Source organism: Phocoena sinus, chromosome 1, assembly GCF_008692025.1.
Source record: "Phocoena sinus isolate mPhoSin1 chromosome 1, mPhoSin1.pri, whole genome shotgun sequence".
Taxonomy (NCBI): domain Eukaryota; kingdom Metazoa; phylum Chordata; class Mammalia; order Artiodactyla; family Phocoenidae; genus Phocoena; species Phocoena sinus.
The window spans coordinates 66,450,267-66,468,387 of record NC_045763.1 but is presented as its reverse complement, the minus strand read 5'-3'; the positions used below and the strand labels follow the sequence as shown (position 1 = coordinate 66,468,387).

At 38.4% G+C, this 18,121-nt stretch overlaps 1 protein-coding gene across 4 annotated transcripts in view; it reads right to left on the bottom strand.

The window, feature by feature from the left end:
- The window catches only part of ACADM (acyl-CoA dehydrogenase medium chain), a 58,710-nt gene extending 40,869 nt beyond the window's left edge, over window positions 1-17,841 (bottom strand). For 3 of the 4 annotated variants that reach the window (XM_032604155.1, XM_032604146.1, XM_032604164.1), the window contains exons 1-6: window positions 17,700-17,841; window positions 9,205-9,292; window positions 6,928-7,025; window positions 6,742-6,811; window positions 6,010-6,110; window positions 4,949-5,029 (exon numbers count right to left, since the gene is read on the bottom strand). In XM_032604155.1, the coding sequence (XP_032460046.1) occupies window positions 4,949-5,029; window positions 6,010-6,110; window positions 6,742-6,811; window positions 6,928-7,025; window positions 9,205-9,292; window positions 17,700-17,729 (468 nt within the window). In that variant the 5' untranslated portion in view covers window positions 17,730-17,841. Of the gene's footprint in view, window positions 1-4,948; window positions 5,030-6,009; window positions 6,111-6,741; window positions 6,812-6,927; window positions 7,026-9,204; window positions 9,293-17,699 lie in introns of those variants that run through there. The other variant, XM_032604174.1, reaches the window with a different exon arrangement.
- Window positions 17,842-18,121: the final 280 nt, after the last annotated feature.

Genomic DNA, 18,121 nt, shown 5'->3' with positions numbered 1-18,121 from the left:
TAGTTGCGGCAAGCGGGGGCTACTCTTCGCTGCAGTGCGTGGGCTTCTCATTGCGGTGGCTTCTCTTGTTGCGGAGCACGGGCTCTAGGCACGAGGGCTTCAGTAGTCGTGGCTCGCAGGCTCGAGAGTGCAGGCTCAGTAGTTGCGGCGCACGGGCTTAATTGTTCCACGGCATGTGGGATCTTCCCAGACCACGGCTCAAACTCCTGTCCCCTGCGTTGGCAGGTGGATTCTTAACCAACGTGCCACCAGTGAAGCCCAAGGCATAGTTTTTAGAACTTATGAAGTGTATGAGTTTGTGTGTTTCTATGCACAATGGCTGGCTCTTCAGAGTTGTTCTTGTCTTATTTGATTGTTTCCTAGTAAGTAAAATTAATTTTATAATGCTCTTTCAGCAGAAGCCATTTTTGTTTCCAGTGCAACTTGTTCTCTTAAGTCAAGCAAATTAATAACATTCTTTTATGCATAATTATTTATGAAGAATTTATTAATTTGCATAATTCTATGAATTCTATAATTCTATGAATAATACATTTTGGGTAAGGATCTAAGGGTCTACCAGATTGTTAACCTATGAGCAGGAACCCAGTTGTGGTGGGTTTTTTATTTATTTTTTTTTTTTTTTGTGGGGGGCTGTGTTGGGTCTTCGTTGCTGTGCATGGGCTTTCTCCAGTTGCAGCGAGCGGGGGCTACTCTTTGTTGCAGTGTGCGGGCTTCTCATTGCAGTGGCTTCTCTTTCTTGTGGAGCACAGGCCCTAGGCACATGGGCTGCAGTAGTTGTGGCATGCGGGCTCAGTAGTTGTGGCTCACTGGCTCTAGAGCGCAGGCTCAGTAGTTGTGGCACACAGGCTTAGCTGCTCCGCGGCATGTGGGATCTTCCCAGACCAGGGCTCGAACCCGTGTCCCCTGCATTGGCAGGCAGATTCTTAACCACTGTGCTACCAGGGAAGTCCCAAGAGCCCAGATTTATTCATTGTTTTATTCCAAGTCCACCTGGTACACAGTATTCAAATATTTAAAAGAATGAGTAGAACATTATACTTTTCTTTATTAGTGATGATACCACCACCTTATCTTAAACAATTTTGCATTCATTCTCTACTAATTTTTTCTTTTTTGCCTTACACTCTAAAGTGACTGGAGGTAGTTCATATAACGCATGCTTTTTAAAAAGTCAGGAATGAAGTGAAAATAAAGATAAACCGGAAATAATAATATACTACAACACACGCTTCGAGGTTCAAATAATTACTAATGGAGGACTATAAAACTGTCTCTGTGCTTCCTACTTACCAAGACAAACTGCCTATAAGCTGAAGTCTGGCATATAGCAGGGAATTCAGATATTGAGTAAATGAATGGATGAATGAATGACAGTTAAGGAAAACAAAGTATCCCCTGGCCATGAGGTATGAAAGAAATTACTATATTTTTGCAAAAGGGACACTATGTGAAGATATTCTTATAAAAACTTAAGCATTTTGTTTTATGTTTACTATATACTTTTTAGATGTTATATGACCAAAATAGGTGTGTATAACAATACAGAAGAAAATACAGAAGAGACTTTGAGGCTAAGTAACTATATAAGATCATATTGCTATTATATGGCTTGAAGCCAGGTCTTAGGACCCCAAGTTCAATGTTCAGTTACATTTCAGCTACTTCTCAGTTCCACTGGAAATACATGGTTTTATGACAAGAGTTTTCTTTACCACTGTTACGCTTTTTCAGACACTTATGAGTTCTTAGACCAAGTAAGTTTACTGAATGTCTTGCCCATAACAAGCTTGTCCTAGTAGTCTAATACTTGTTTCCAGTTGTCTAATACTGCATATATTTTAGGTATATACTTTTTAAAATATATACTATATTTTAGGTATATACTTTTTGAAAGATTTAATCTAATCTTTGAAAAATAAATATGGTTTCTAACTTATTATTGATATTTTAATACTATATGTGTAATATATATGCAATAATACAATTAGTTTTGATTTTTAGAAAATGTTTTTGCACTAAGTGGTATTAAAAAATAATTATAGTATCATCCTGATTTATTTCTGTACTCACTTTCCTCCGCAAGAGTATAACTGATCACATGATCTGGTAAGAGATTAAGTCTTACGAACATGCACTAACACTGTAACTGTAAATTAAATCCAAAAACTTATCATCTTTTTCTGTATCAATTTTTACCATGACATTATTATTATTATTATTTTTTTTTTTTATTGGCTGCTTCAGGTCTTAGTTGTGGTATGTGGGATCTTCGTTGAGGCATGCAGGATCTTTCATTATGGCACATGGGCTTCTCTCTTGTTGTGGCGTACAGGTTTTCTCTTCTCCAGTTGTGGAGCACAGGCCCCAGGACGTCTGGGCTCTGTCGTTGAGGCACGTGGGTTCCAGAGCACATGGGCTCTGTAGTTTGCAGCACGCAGGCTCTCTAGTTGAGGCACACGAGCTCAGTAGTTATGTCGCACGGGCTCAGTGGCCCTGCGGCACATGGGATCTTAGTTCCCTGACCAGGGATCAAACCCACGTTCCCTGCATTGTAAGGTGGATTCTTTACCACTGGACCACCAGGGAAGTCCCTTACCATGACATTATTATTATTTTTTTAATAAATTTATTTATTTATTTTTGGCTGCGTTGGGTCTTCGTTGCTACGTGTGGGCTTTTCTCTAGTTGCGTCGAGGAGGGGCTACTCTTCGTTGCAGTGCATGGGCTTCTCATCGCAGTGGCTTCTCTTGCTGCGGAGCATGGGCTCTAGGCACGTGGGCTTCAGTAGTTGTGATGCACGGGCTCAGTAGTTGGCTCGTGGGCTCTAGAGCGCAGGTTCAGTAGTTGTGGCGCACGGGCTTAGCTGTACCGCAGCATGTGGAATCTTCCCAAACCAGGGCTTGAACCCATGTCCCCTGCACTGGCAGGTGGATTCCTAACCACTGCACCACCAGGGAAGTCTGACATTATTTTTAAAAGCAAAAATATAAGGTATTTAAATATTCAACAATAGGGAATAGTGAAATAATATATAGTACATCAATTAGATAGCATATTATGTAGTCATAAATATCACAGTATTTAAAAAGTAGAACATAAGAAAATGCTCGTTATGTTAAAAAGGATGTAAAACTGCATATATAATATGACATTAATTGTGAAAAATACATCTATATGTATTAAAAAATCTAATAGAGTATACAATAAGACAGTTATAGCAGTTAACTTCATATCTGAGGGATTACAGATGTTTTTGTTCTTCTTCATACTTTTCTAAATCTTCTATACTATTTTAACAATCTGAAAGTTTTTAAAATATTAATTCTAAAAAGTTTAAATAAAACATATTATATGTAGTATAATTTTATAAATATTATTGAGAGTCAACTGACTCTCAGTAGAAATTAATCAATATTTTTCATTAATATACTTATTGACTATTTTCATTTTTACCCTTGGCTTCATATTTTGAGTACATCAATTGCACTAGATACATATTTGAATAATATTATGCACTAGAAGGGGGAAAATGTACAGTAAACCTTTATTAATTCAGAAGTTAGAATAATTTAGGGACTAGAGTGAATGTATTTTTACATATACTGAAGATATTAATAACAAAACTGCCAAAGAAATGTTTAAAATACTTGAACTACTTTTAAAGACTCTAATATTTTAGAAATACCTATTTATAAACAGTAAGATAATTACAAATATTCATATCAGTGTATAAGTTAGGTTCTCCAAAGCATCTCTATGCTACAATTTTTTAGCCTATTTCTAATATTATATACATTACAAGAAAAGAATCGGATGTTTCACACAATTCTTAGACAATATTGAGAATTAGCCTACTAAGTAACTCCCACCTGTTAAAACAAATTGACAACTAAGTAGGAAATACATATAAATGTCTTCATAAGTTTACCTGAAATTTAGGTACCTGAAATAAATAAAAAACATTTATTTTCAAATACTACTTTCTACTCTTTCAGACCAATTCTCAGTTAGCTCAAAATGATAACAATTTACTATATTTTGGTATCACAATCACACCCTAGACTGAAATCTATTTGACTAATAACCAAAAGAAAGAAAAATCCTATGTAAAGTCACTTTCAGTATAGAACTGCAGCATGCATGTGTGTAAAATGTATAAGAATATCTTACATAAAAAAATCCAATTTAGGGACTTCCCTGGCAGTCCAGTGGTTAAGACTCTGTGCTTCTACTGCAAGGGGCACAGATTTGATCCCTGGTTGGGGAACTAAGATCCCGCATGCCTCACGGCACAGCCAAAATTAATTACAATTTAAAAATTTGTTGAAGGCTTCCCTGGTGGTGCAGTGGTTGAGAGTCCACCTGCCGATGCAGGGGACATGGGTTCATGCCCCGGTCCGGGAAGATCCCACATGCTGCGGAGCGTCTGGGCCCGTGAGCCATGGCCGCTGAGCCTGCGCGTCCTGACCCTGTGCTCCGCAACGGGAGAGGCCACAACAGTGAGAGGCCCACGTACTGCAAAAGGAAAAAAAAATTGTTGAGTAGTTCTCAGAAAATTAAATAAAATCTATAAATATCCTCCTGAAGTCACTCAGTGATTCAACAAACTAAACTGCTATCTTTTCAGTCATATTAATTTCTTATTAGTTCAAGAAACTACTAGTTCAAACACCTACTGCCATGTATTCCATCTGAACTTCCTGACACAACTGCTCAGTTCTAGAGCTCTGGAGTGCTCCATTAAGTAGCTATTACTCTCCTGGAAATAAGCAAGAGGATTATTTTATGACACTTTCTGGCATCCCAGAAACATCATTGTACCTAAATATGTTGCTTTTGCCTTAATGTGCTGTAGCCCAGTGTATACATACAGACTGAAAAGGAAAAAGAGCACACTTATTCACTTCTTTAAATGTGAAATAAAGCAGCAGCTACACATACTCACACACATCATTGGCTCCTCAGTCAGTCTCCCCAAATATTTCTTTTGTTGTTGATCATTTCCAGCAATAATAACAGGCATTTGCTATCAACCAAAGAAAAGTGATATTAAAAAAGCAAGATATTTTAAAATTAGGTATGTAAATTGAAATACTTAATTCAAAACATGAGAACTATTTTTCCCCAAGGGTAAGTCCAAAGAATTGGCCTTTATTCTGCCTCTAAGTTAGAGAGCTAAAACCACAAGGATATAAATCTATTAATCCAAGTATTTTCATAAAACAAAGTTATACAGAACTTGTTGGTAATATAATATATAAAAATCTACTGTAATAAGATACACAAGTAGAGAATTAAATTTACGGACTTCCCTGGTGGCACAGTGGATAAGAATCCACCTGCCAATGCAGGGGACACGGGTTCGAGCCCTGGTCCGGGAAGATCTGACATGCCGCGGAGCAACTAAGCCCGTGTGCCACAACTACTGACCCTGCGCTCTAGAGCTCGTGAGTCATAACTACTGAGCCCATGCACCACAACTACTGAAGCCCACGTGCCTAGAGCCCATGCTCCACAACAAGAGAAGCCACGCAATGAGAAGCCTGCGTGCTGCAATGAAGAGCAGCCCCCACTCGCTGCAACTAGAGAAAGCCTGCACGCAGCAACGAAGACCCAATGCAGACAAAAATAAACAAACAAAAAAAGAATTAAATTTACAATAAATGACATGGTATATATGATCAGATGTCCTAAGAATTACTCACTAAATTTCAGCATTGCCAGCAGTGGCAGCAAGCCATTCCAATCCTTCTCCTGAATGCCCTTACATAAGAATTGCCACTGAAGCCACAGCCAAAGTGTACAGTTTCCCACAGAGACAGCTAGGACTCCAAGTACTAAATACAACAGCCAAAATGATCAACTCATGGAAAAGAACTCCAGGCTTCACTGCAGAATCTTGTGTTCCTTTTTAAAGAAAACTGTGTTCCACCAGCTAACCTAACTTAGCAGTACTGTTTCATTAACAACAGCTCAGTTAAGCAATTCATTTTCTAGGTAACTTACCCCCAGAGAATTTCCTTCAATAGCAGTCTGAACCCCTGTACATCCATAAGCCATTTCTTCAGTAATTAGACAGCTATCAAAAGTTCCAAGTCCAAGACCTCCTACAGTATCAAAATGTTTTAAGAGCCCATTATAATATATAGCACACCTCAACAGAAATAAGGGTCAACTATTTAAATTACTTCCAATATAACCTAATTGATTTTAACAGCAAATTTGCAAAAACAGTATCTATAACACTAGAAACTAGAAGTTTTCTGGCTAGTACAGTAACAAAGTATACTTCTCTAAAATAAGTTTTAAAATTTCAAAAAATTCTCTTACTATTTGTAATCTGGACCTGTCTTCCTGTTTCAGCTTGATTTTGTAAAAACTTGATTCAACTCTGCTAAAATTTTAACCTTTTGACTGACGAAAGGAGTGAAAGGAAAGTCTCAATAAAATGTAAAATCAAAGGTAGAATTAAAATGCAACAAATCAACTAACTGTAGAGGTAGACGTTACCAAGGATTAGGATCAAGTTAACATCGGAACCAGTTATAAAGAAGGAAGAATGCCTCTAAGTGTTGAGTACAAGGCTTCTAAAAGCTGACAAATACTGAAGTCTGAACAGTGGCACAAAGGTAGAAAACCATTTAATGGCAACAAATATCTGAAAGAATGACTGAATAGAATTTCAAAATTCTTCTTGTACATAGGCATTCTAGAATTAAAAATGTAAAGAAAGCTTACCACAACTTTCTGGAATGTGTGTATTCAATAAACCAAGTTCCCAGGCTCTTTTAATTAGTGGGACAGGGTACTGAAAGAAAAAAAAAATAATAAAGATAAAAGCCAGTTACATTTAAAATCTATTTATATTTAAAATCTTGTAAAATATGTCAAAGACTTTTCTCTCCTTAAAATGCATAAACCTACCTCGCCAGTCTTATCGTATTCTGCAGCAACTGGGATTATTTCCTCCCTGGCAAATTTACGAGCAGTAGCTTGAAATTCTTTCTGCTGTTCAGTGAACGCTAAGGGAAAGTTATTTAGAAAACATTAAAATAGGACAATGAGTTGAGGGAAATGAAGTATGTGGAAATTTATATTTATAATGGAGACTTTAAACCTTGATAACAAGAAAGTCAGACTACAATGTGCCTTCAGACTAATCAAGATTTCACTGTGCTATGTGAATAAATCTATATCGATACTCATGCCAAAAAAGTAGGTAAGATTTCTAGCTTTTACAAATGAGTAACAGATATAAACTTGAGTTTTCCTCTTCCAAGTGTTAAGGTAAAAACAATTTTTCTTACTTATTATTAGTTCCAAAGCAGACTCATCAAACTTTGACTAACACTGAAATAAAACTAATACATATGACAATGCCCTGATCTCAAGAATCAATCTAATTAGGGAGATAAGATATGACCAGTGACCATAAACCAATAAAACTTGTTCCAAAATGTCATATAATACTAATATCATAATTTCAATTTTACTCCTCCTTTAAACTCAGATAATTTAAGCTTATAAATTAGCACAAAGCAACTGGCAAAAGTGGTGGGAAAGCTTCTCAAATTAATGAAGTGAATAGGGTGACTGGACCGAGGACAGAAGCCAACTACCACCATACTTTTAAAAATCCATACTATCAAAGGATAGGTAAAATTTTAAAAAGATACAGGGTATTTCAGGTAAGAAGAATGAGAAAAAAGGCAGAAAGGCAAGAATGAGCAAGAATGTTTAGGAGTATAGTAATCATTTCTATAGGGATATATGAAATAAAATGTAAAAGACATTAGAAATTCGGTGTTGAATCTCTCATCGTATAAATAAGGAAACAAAAGCCCAGACTAAGGAAACGATAGCTCCAGAGCCTTACAATGAATTAGCAATAAAAGTATACTTAGCGTTTCAGTCTAGTGTTCTCTACATCACAACTTTACTTCTAAAATTGGGGCCAATTCATATCAAAATTGTGAGTGGGTAAAGAGGAGGGAAGGCAAGGATCTATTACGTATTATTTGAGAACCTACTTTGATCCAGTTACTATGTGCTAGGACTTCACATATGTCATATAATTTAATCTTCAAATAAATCCTCTGTTGTAGATATTATCCCCATTTTATAGCTAAACAACCAGGTGCAACTGGTCATAGGTGTTATCCCTATTCCTTTTCTTGAGCTCCACAATCTCCCTCCTAAACACTTGTATCCATCTCATCTTCTGTCAGTCAGCGAACAACCATAGATTTCTCCTGCTAGTCTCTTACTATTGAGTATGAATCTGTACGTGACAAACTGAAACTAAGGAGCAACCATACCAAACCTATGCTAACATCTCAATAAGAAAATAAGATCCAGTGTCCCAAACTGCTATCCTCAGGCTGTTTCAAATTTTTCACTTAATTCTGTTAAAAAAACTTTATAAAGATGTTAACAATCTTAAAAAATAAAACAAAAACCAAAAATGATAACCTTAGGGAGTTTTGAGTTTGTTATTTCTACCTGGGTGTGAGTTAATTATCTCAGCTGCCTTTTAACTATTTTCTGAGACCAAGTGAACTGAGAAAATGGGTTTTCAACTAGAGGAAAGGTAATAATTTTGAAGCAAAAAGCACTTTAGGGGGCAAAGGATGCTGAAGAAAGGGATTATTTTTCAAATTTTTTGCCTGGGTGGGGCTCTTCATTTTAGAGAGAAAAGGGAAGCAAAATCTTATTCCTTTTCCCTCCGACACCACATGGCTCCCTGATCCCAAAACTGAGAACCACATGTACTAGCACCAAACTGCAGTTCAGATATATTATGGACAAACCAGGCTCTGGCTTATTAGCAGGCACCTAGCACCTTGTAACTAATAAGTGTTTAAGAAGTATTTGTTGCATTCATTTCTAAGTTGAAGACTAGTCATATGTAGCAGTGAATTTGTTATTTATTTGGGGATATATACTTAAGAAAAATGGCAGAAATATATATGTATGCTGCTAATACAGATTTATGTATAGAGTATTATGATGGAGAAGAAAACAAGATCAGGAAGAATGGGTATGACTAACTGTGAACAACCTGTGGATGGTGATTGGTTCTATTCACTTACAGACATTACTAAGTTTGTTTACAAACATGTTTCAGATAAATACATATAAAAAGCTGCAAACATACAACAAACAAAAGTTTAAAATCAAAACACAGAACAAAACATATACCAAAACTAAATCCTGATCCAGGTTCACGGTGTTGGACAGCTTTCGTATGTTGTGATCTCCAGTCAAAGCGAGAAAGACTTCTCAGTACCTACAAAGAACAATTTTATTACAATAAATTTGATAAATTAAACATGAGTCAAGTAGAATACTGACAACACAAGTGAGTAGAACAGCTTCTTTGACCATATTCAAGAAAACAGTTTAAGTCATTACTTAAATGCCCTCAACAATAATTTGACTTCTGTATTAAGCCAATTATCAGATATTTGAACACCTATCATAAAGGAAATTCTTTTTTAAAAAAATGCAATGTGGAGAGATTGGTTCAAGATGGCAGAGTAGAAGGATGTGCGCTTACTCCCTCTTGTGAGAGCACCAGAATCACAACTGCTGAACAATCATCGACAGGAAGACACTGGAACTCACCAAAAAAGATAGCCCACTACCAAAGACAAAGGAGAAGCCGCAATAAGATGGGAGGAGGGGCGCAAGTACAATAAAATCAAATCCCATAACCACTGGGTGGGTGACTCACAAACTGGAGAAAAATTATACCTCAGAAGTCCACCTACTGGAGTGAAGGTTCTGAGCCCCATGTCAGGCTTCCCAACCTGGGGGTCCAGCAATGGGAGGAGGAATTCCCAGAGAATCAGACTTTGAAGGCTAGTGGGATTTGATTGCAAGATTTCAACAGGACTGGGTGAAACAGAGACTCCACTCTTGGAGGGCACAAAGTAGTGTGCACATCAGGAACCGGTGAAGGAGCAGTGACCCTGTAGCAGACTGAACCAGACCTACCTGCTAGTGTTGGAGGGTCTCCTGCAGAGGTGGGGGGTGGTTGTGGCTCACCACGGGGACAAGGACACTGGCAGCAGTTCTGGGAAGTACACCTTGGTGTGAGCCCTCCTGGAGTCCTCATTAGCCCCACCAAAGAGCCAGGTAGGTGCAAGTGCTGAGTCGCCTCAGGCCAAACACCCAACGGGGAGGGAACTCAGCCACACCCATCAGCAGACAAGTGGATTAAAGTTTTACTGAGCTCTGCCCAACAGAGCAACAGCCAGCTCTACCCACCACCAGTCCCTCCCATCAGAAAGCTGGCACAGCTTAGATAGACTCATCCATCAGAGGGCAGACAGCAGAAGCAAGAAAAACTACAATTCTGTAGCCTGTGGAACAAAAACCACATTCACAGAAAGACAGACAAAATGAAAAGGCAGAAGACTATGTACCAGATGAAGGAACAAGACAAAACCCCAGAAAAACAACTAAATGAAGTGGAGATAGGCAACCTTCCAGAAAAAGAATTCAGAATAATGATAGTGAAGATGATCTAGGACCTTGGAAAAATAATGGCAGCAAAGATCAAGAAGATGCAAGAAATGTTTAGCAAAGACCTAAAAGAATTAAAAAACAAACACCTAGGAGAAATAAAGAACAAACAAACAGAGATGAACAATACAATAACTGAAATGAAGACTACACTAGAAGGAATCAATAGCAGAATAACTGAGGCAGAAGAACGGATAAGTGACCTGAAAAACAGAATGGTGGAATTCACTGCAGCAGAAAGAATTAAAAAAAAGAATGAAAAGAAATGAAGACAGCCTTAGAGACCTCTGGGACAACATTAAACGCAACAACATTCATGTTATAGGGGTATGAGAAGGAGAAGAGAGAGAGAAAGGACCCAAGAAAATATTTGAAGAGATTATAGTCGAAAACTTCCCTAACATGGGAAAGGAAATAGCCACCCAAGTCCAGGAAGCCACCCAAGTCCAGGAAATAGCCACCCAAGTCCAGGGAGCACCCAAGTCCCAGGCAGGATAAACCTAAGGAGAAACACACCAAGACACACAGTAATCAAACTGACAAAAATTAAAGACAAAGAAAAATTATTAAAAGGAACAAGGGAAAAAGGACAAACAATATACAAGGGAACTCCCATAAGCTTAACAGCTGATTTCTTAGCATAAACTCTACAAGCCAAAAGGGAGTGGCATGATATATTTAAAGTGATGAAAGGGAAGCACCTATAACCAAGATTACTCTACCCAGCAAGGATCTCATTCAGATTCGATGGAGAAAACAAAAGCTTCAGACAAGCAAAAGCTAAGAGAATTCAGCAGCACCAAACCAGCTCTACAACAAATGCTAAAGGAACTTCTCTAAGTGGGAAACACACAAAAGAAAAGGTACTACAAAAACAAACTCAAAACAATTAAGAAAATGGTGATAGGAACATACATTTCAATAATCACCTTAAATGTGAATGGATTTAATGCTCCAACCAAAAGACACAGGCTTGTTGAATGGATACAAAAACAAGGCCCATGTACATGCTGTCTGCAAGAGAGCCAGTTCAGAACTAGGGATGCATACAGACTGAAAGTGAGGGGATGGAAAAAGATATTCCATGCAAATGGAAATCAAAAGAAAGCTGGAGTAGCAACAATCATATCAGATAAAATAGACTTTAAAACAAAGAATGTTACAAGAGACAAGGAAGGACACTACATAATGATCAAGGGATCAATCCAAGAAGAAGATATAACAATTATAAATATATATGCACCCAACATAGGAGCACCTCAACACATAAGGCAAATGCTAACACCTATAAAAGAGAAAATCCACAGTAACACAATAATAGTGGGGGACTTTAACACCTCACTTACACAAATGGACAGATCATCCAGAAAATTAATAAGGAAACACAAGATTTAAAAGACACCATAGACCAGATAGATTCAATTGATATTTACAGGACCATCTGAAAACAGCAGATTACACTTTCTTCTCAAGTGCACATGAAACATTCTCCAGGACAGATCACATCCTGGGTCACAAATCAAGCCTCAGTAAATTTAAGAAAACTGAAATCATATCAAGCATCTTTTCCGACCACAACACTATGAAATTAGAAATAAATTACAGGGGAAAAGAAAAGTAAAAAACACAAACACATGGAGGCTAAACAATACATTACTAAATAACCAAGAGATCACTGAAGAAATCAAATAGGAAATCAAAAAACACCTAGAGACAAATGACAATGAACACATGACGAAACAAAACCTATGGGATGCAGCAAAAGCAGTTCTAAGAGGGAAGTTTTTTTTTTTTTTTTTTTCTAAGAGGGAAGTTTATAGCAATACAATCCTACCTCAAGAAACAAGAAAAAATTTCAAATAAACAATCTAACCTTACACCTAAAGAAACTAGAGAAAGAAGAACAAAGAAAACCCAAAGTTAATAGAAGGAAAGAAATCATAGATCAGAGCAGAAATAAATGAAATAGAAACAAAGAAAACAATAGCAAAGATCAATAAAACTAAAAGCTGGTTCTTTGAGAAGATAAACAAAATTGATAAACCTTTAGCCAGACTCATCAAGAAAAAGATGACACAAACAGATAGAGAGATATACCATGTTCTTAGATTGGAAGAATCAATATTGTGAAAATAACTCTACTACCCAAAGGAATCTACAGATTCAATGCAATCCCTATCAAATTACCAATGGCATTTTTTACAGAACTAGAACAAAAATCGTAAAATTTGTATGGAGACACAAAAGACCCCCAAGAGCCAAAGTACTCTTAAGGGAAAAAAAATGGAGCTGGAGGAATCAGACTCCCTGACTTCAGACTATACTACAAAGCTCTAGTAATCAAGACAGTATGATACTGGCACAAAAACAGAAATACAGATCAATGGAACAGGATACAAAGCCCAGAGGTAGACACACAAATATGGTCAACTAATCTATGACAATGGAGGCAAGGATATACAATGGAGAAAAGACAGTCTCTTCAGTAAGTGGTGCTGGGAAAACTGGACAGCTACATGTAGCAGAATAAAATTAGAACACTCCCTAACACCATACACAAAAATAAACTCAAAATGGATTAAAGACCTAAATGTAAGACCGAACACTATAAAACTCTTAGAGGAAAACATAGGAAGAACACTCTGACATAAATCACAGCAAGATGTTTTTTGACCCTCCTCCTAGAGTAATGGAAATAAAAACAAAAATAAACAAATGGGACCTAATGAAACTTAAAAACGTTTGCACAGCAAAGGAAACTATAAACAAGACAAAAAGACAGCCCTCAGAATGGGAGAAAATATTTGCAAATGAATCAATAGGCAAAGGATTAATCTCCAAAATATATACACAGCTCATGCAGCTCAATATTAAAAAAACAAACAACCCAATCCAAAAATGGGCAGAAGGCCTAAATAGACATTTCTCCAAAGAAGACATACAGATGGCCAAGAGGCACATGAAAAGCTGCTTAACATCACTAATTATTAGAGAAATGAAAATCAAAACTACAATGAGGTATCACCTCACACCCGTTAGAATGGGCATCATCTGAAAATCTACAAACAACAAATGCTGGAGAGGGTGTGGAGAAAAGGGAACCCTCTTGCACTGCTGGTGGGAATGCAAACTGATACAGCCACTATGGAGAGCAGTATGGAGGTTCCTTAAAAAAACTAAAAATAGAATTACCACATGACCCAGCAACCCCACTGCTGGGCACACAGCCAGAGAAAACAATAATTCAAAAAGACACATGCACCCCAATGTTCACTGCAGCACTATTTACAATAGCCAGGTCATGGAAGCAACCTAAATGCTCACTGACAGATTAATGAATAAAGAAGATGTGGTACATATATACAATGGAATATTACTCGGCCATAAAAAGGAACAAAATTGGGTCATTTGTAGAGACATGGATGGACCTAGAGACTGTCATACAGAGTGAAGTCAGAAAGAGAAAAACAAATATCGTATATTAACACATATATGGAGAACCCAGAAAAATGGTACAGATGAACCATTTGCAAGGCAGAAATAGAGACACAGACGTAGAGAACAAATGTATGGACACCAAGGGGGGGAATGCTGTGGAGGGGGGGATGAATTGTGAGATTGGGATTGACATGTATACACTAATATGTATGAAATAGATAACTAATAAGAACCTGCTGTATAAAAAATAAATAAATAAAATAAAATTTTTTAAAAATGTAATGCAGGGCTTCCCTGGTGGCGCAGTGGTTGAGAGTCCGCCAGCCGATGCGGGGGACGCGGGTTCGTGCCCCAGTCCGGGAAGATCCCACATGCCACGGAGTGGCTGGGCCCGTGAGCCATGGCCGCTGAGCCTGCACGTCTGGAGGCTGTGCTCCGCAACCGGAGAGGTCACAACAGTGAGAGGCCCGCGTACCGCAAAAAAAAAAAAAAGAAAAAGAAAAAAAAATGCAATGCAACTAAAACTGATTAGTAGTATTTGCACTACTAACATGGAGTGTTTCCAAGACAAATACCAATCAGGGGTAGTGGTAGACTTAGAACCACTATTCGAGAAATCTCATCTACAAGTTCTAGAACATTTGTGATTGGGGAGTTGGAACCGGGGTGGGGGGGGCAACAATAGGATGGTACCATACATTCAAGAGTTGCCTAGTCCATCAACTTTGATACCCTGTCTCTGGAGAGCCTCCCAGGAATGCCTCTGGGAATCTTCCCCTTGGAGGATCCCATTTTCTACGATACCTCACTTTATTTAATAAAACAAATTAGCCTAAAACAATTTTCTATATTTTCTGCTGTTGTCTGTAAGTATTCTTAGAATATTCTAAGCGAAGGGTAAGCACACTATAGTACCCACCAGTTTTGTAAATAAAATTCTGTTGGAACACAGCCATACCATATTGTCTATTGCTGCTTTCACAGCAGAGTTGTGAAACCATATGGTCCACAAAGCCAAAAATATTTACTGTCTCTTTACAGTTTGTCAACCCTATTCTAAACCATTAATATACTACTTGTCTTAATACCTGAAATACATGCATATTTCTTCAAAAAATATATATAAAAAATATAAGCAGATATTATTCCTTTGCAATCCATTTTTATACTCACAACAGTTCAATGTACACAAAAAGTAACCACTCGCATTTATTAAAGTTATCAAACTGGAAATCATACTGGAACTCCTAAGTAAATGTTTGAGGACAGCCAAAATTACACAATTTATACTTCAAGGAATTTGATGGAACTAAATTCTAGTAAGCTAGACATTGAAAGAAAAGAGCAACTCAACAATATACTAAAAGATCAAGAACTGAACTTGCTTATGTTTTTCAAAATCTGTGAAAAGAAAGTGTCCACTTTGTAGATGACAACTTGAACTTGTAAACAGAATTATCTACATTTAAAGTGACAATGAAGACTGTCAAATATCTTAATTTAAATAACCCTTTCAAAGTGATAACATACTTTATACTACAATTTTGAAAAAAATAGAGTACAAAAATTCATATCTTTTTTGCAATTTTCATTAATTTTATTTTGGAAGTAAAACATGGTTTCTCTGATACTCATTGTCCAGTCATCATAGACCAAACCTATTCTTCTTTAGTCACATTCCACGTATTAATGCACTGAATCTTTCGGTCAATCCCAAGATTAAGGAACTATTTTTATTCTTATTTTGCATATGTAGAAACTGAGGCTTGGAAAAGTCAAGTAAAATTGGCCAAGGTCACTCTACTTACTATTAGGAACCAGGATTATTATTCTAACATTTACTATCATGAACTCATGCCATCAACCACCTTGCTATACTGCTCTTTCAATTTAAGTATCCTAATTGGTTATTAGATTCCAACAAACAAACAAAAAAAAAACCCCACAAAAATCAGACCAAAAAACTTGACCCTTCTAAATGTGTGTTTTGACAGCATTGCACAAAATTAGACCTCACAATACAGGTAAAATGGTCTGCTGGGAGACTTTAAATAGGGAATTATTAGTGTATCTAAAATAATTTACAAGAAGTTTACATATGATTTTTCAGGAAAACATGTTATGTAAAACAAAGTACAAAGGTAGCTACAGCCAGGGAACAATGCCCAAAGCCCTGTTAATTAACTTTTCAAACCTGGAAAATGAGGCTAATCTTACTGGGTAATTGCAGAGATGATTAAAATAAGATAATATCTTGGAAGCGTAATGCTATATAAATATTGGTTACTACTGTGAGCTCTCTGATCAGAACAATGGAATTCCAAACCTCCAAAAGGCAGCAACTTTAATCAAGCATTAACTCTGCAATAACAGCACAGATATAATTAAAGACTTTTGCATATTTCTTAGGAATTAGTCTTAGTTTTATGGGAGTGTCAAAGAAGAGATACAGGGGTATAAGTTTTCTGGATAGGTTTTTCTATTTCCTTTTTTTGCAAGATTGAGAAATCCCTCTTTTTTTCTGGTGTCAGAGTTTAAAATCATTTTTTAAATCCCCCAATCTCTGCCTTCAGAGTCCATTAACCTGCATAACAATGACAAATATTGGGCAAAAATCCATTCGAATTACTCGAAATTCTAAATCTGCTACTATTTTGGTACTGGGCATAACGTTCTTAATTATAAATGACATTTAAATGGCAGTCTTGTGTGACTATATAAATAATAAAGCACAAAATATATCTAGTGACTGAGACAATTTAAAATCTGTGAGACAACACTAGAATATACAAACAAGCTTCAAAGAAAATTGTGCCGTATGATTTACTTTCCTCTTTTTTTTTAACGTACACAACGTGGAGGCGTCTCTCTCCATATTACGAAAACAAAAGCATATTAAACTTTTTAAGTATCCTAATGAGCAGCTGCTCCGTTTTCCTTTTCCCCGTGACTTGGCAGGCTGCACTTTGTAGTACAGGGGTCCCCAACCCCCGGGGCCGCAGGATACCAGGCCGCAGCCTCTTAGGAACCAAGACGCACAACAGGTGGTGCGTGGTGGGCTAGCGAGCGAATCTTCTTCACCTGGACTCCGCATCGCTCGCATTACCTCGTGAACCATCCCCCCACCCCCATGGAAAAAATTCGTCTTCCATGAAACCGGTCCCTTGTGCGAAAAAAAGCTTGGGGACCGCTGTTGTAGTATACATCAATTGCAGAATAAAATTTACTTTATGACCTTCTTCTTAGGCTGGGGATAGAAAGCTAGTAGAGCGTTTTCCCCAAGACATACTAGTTCAGCAAAAACTAGTTAGTTCAGGGTTGTAATTCTGAGGCACCGGCCAATTCAGAGATGGATTTACTTCGAGATAGAATGGGACTCCTCCGGAAAACCTTTGGAAGGGTCTCGGACCAGAGAAAGATAAGCGATATTCTCAAAAGTGGACGCCGCCTATACCGGGGGCAGTTGCCGAGGGTATAGAGGAAAGTGAAAACGCAGGAAGCATTCCGTCCCACAAGGAGAGGAGGGGGTGGGCGTGAAAGTCAGGGTCCGGAATCCAGGCTTTCTAGAGGTGGGGTAAGGAGGGCTAAGGCGCCCCGAAGCGGACTCCTTCCTTATCACCGCTTTCCACACCGCACCCCCCGCCACACCTATTTCCGGTCCAGGTCCCCCTCGCCAAACACCACAAGCTCCATTTCCCACCCGCGCCGAGCCCTGCTCTTCCTCTCACCCCGCAGCTTCGCCTAAACAGCGCTGCCATGTTGACTCTCCGTCCGGCTACTCAGTCTCTAATCTACCAGCTTGTGCCAAGACCGCTGACACGCAGGACGCTGGACCCGTCTGGAACCGCCCGGACCCGCCCATGTCTGGCACAGACCACCCTCCAGGGTGTGGGCGGGGCCCAGGGGGCGGGGCCCCCGAACGCTCGCTAGGTGACCTCGCCTGCGCCTTCAGCGCCATCTTGGCGGCCTTGGTGCCTGAAGAGCCGCGAGGGGTGGTCCCTGAAAAGGCTTCGCTTCCCGCTTGTCCTTTGAGTTTAGACGATGCGCCCTCTTGGGGGGAAGCTGAGGCTGACAGCGGTGCGGAGAAGGAACCGGGAGGGCGGCAATGGCGAGGGAGGCGGGAAGTGGGCGGGCTGCTGGCGCCAAGCGG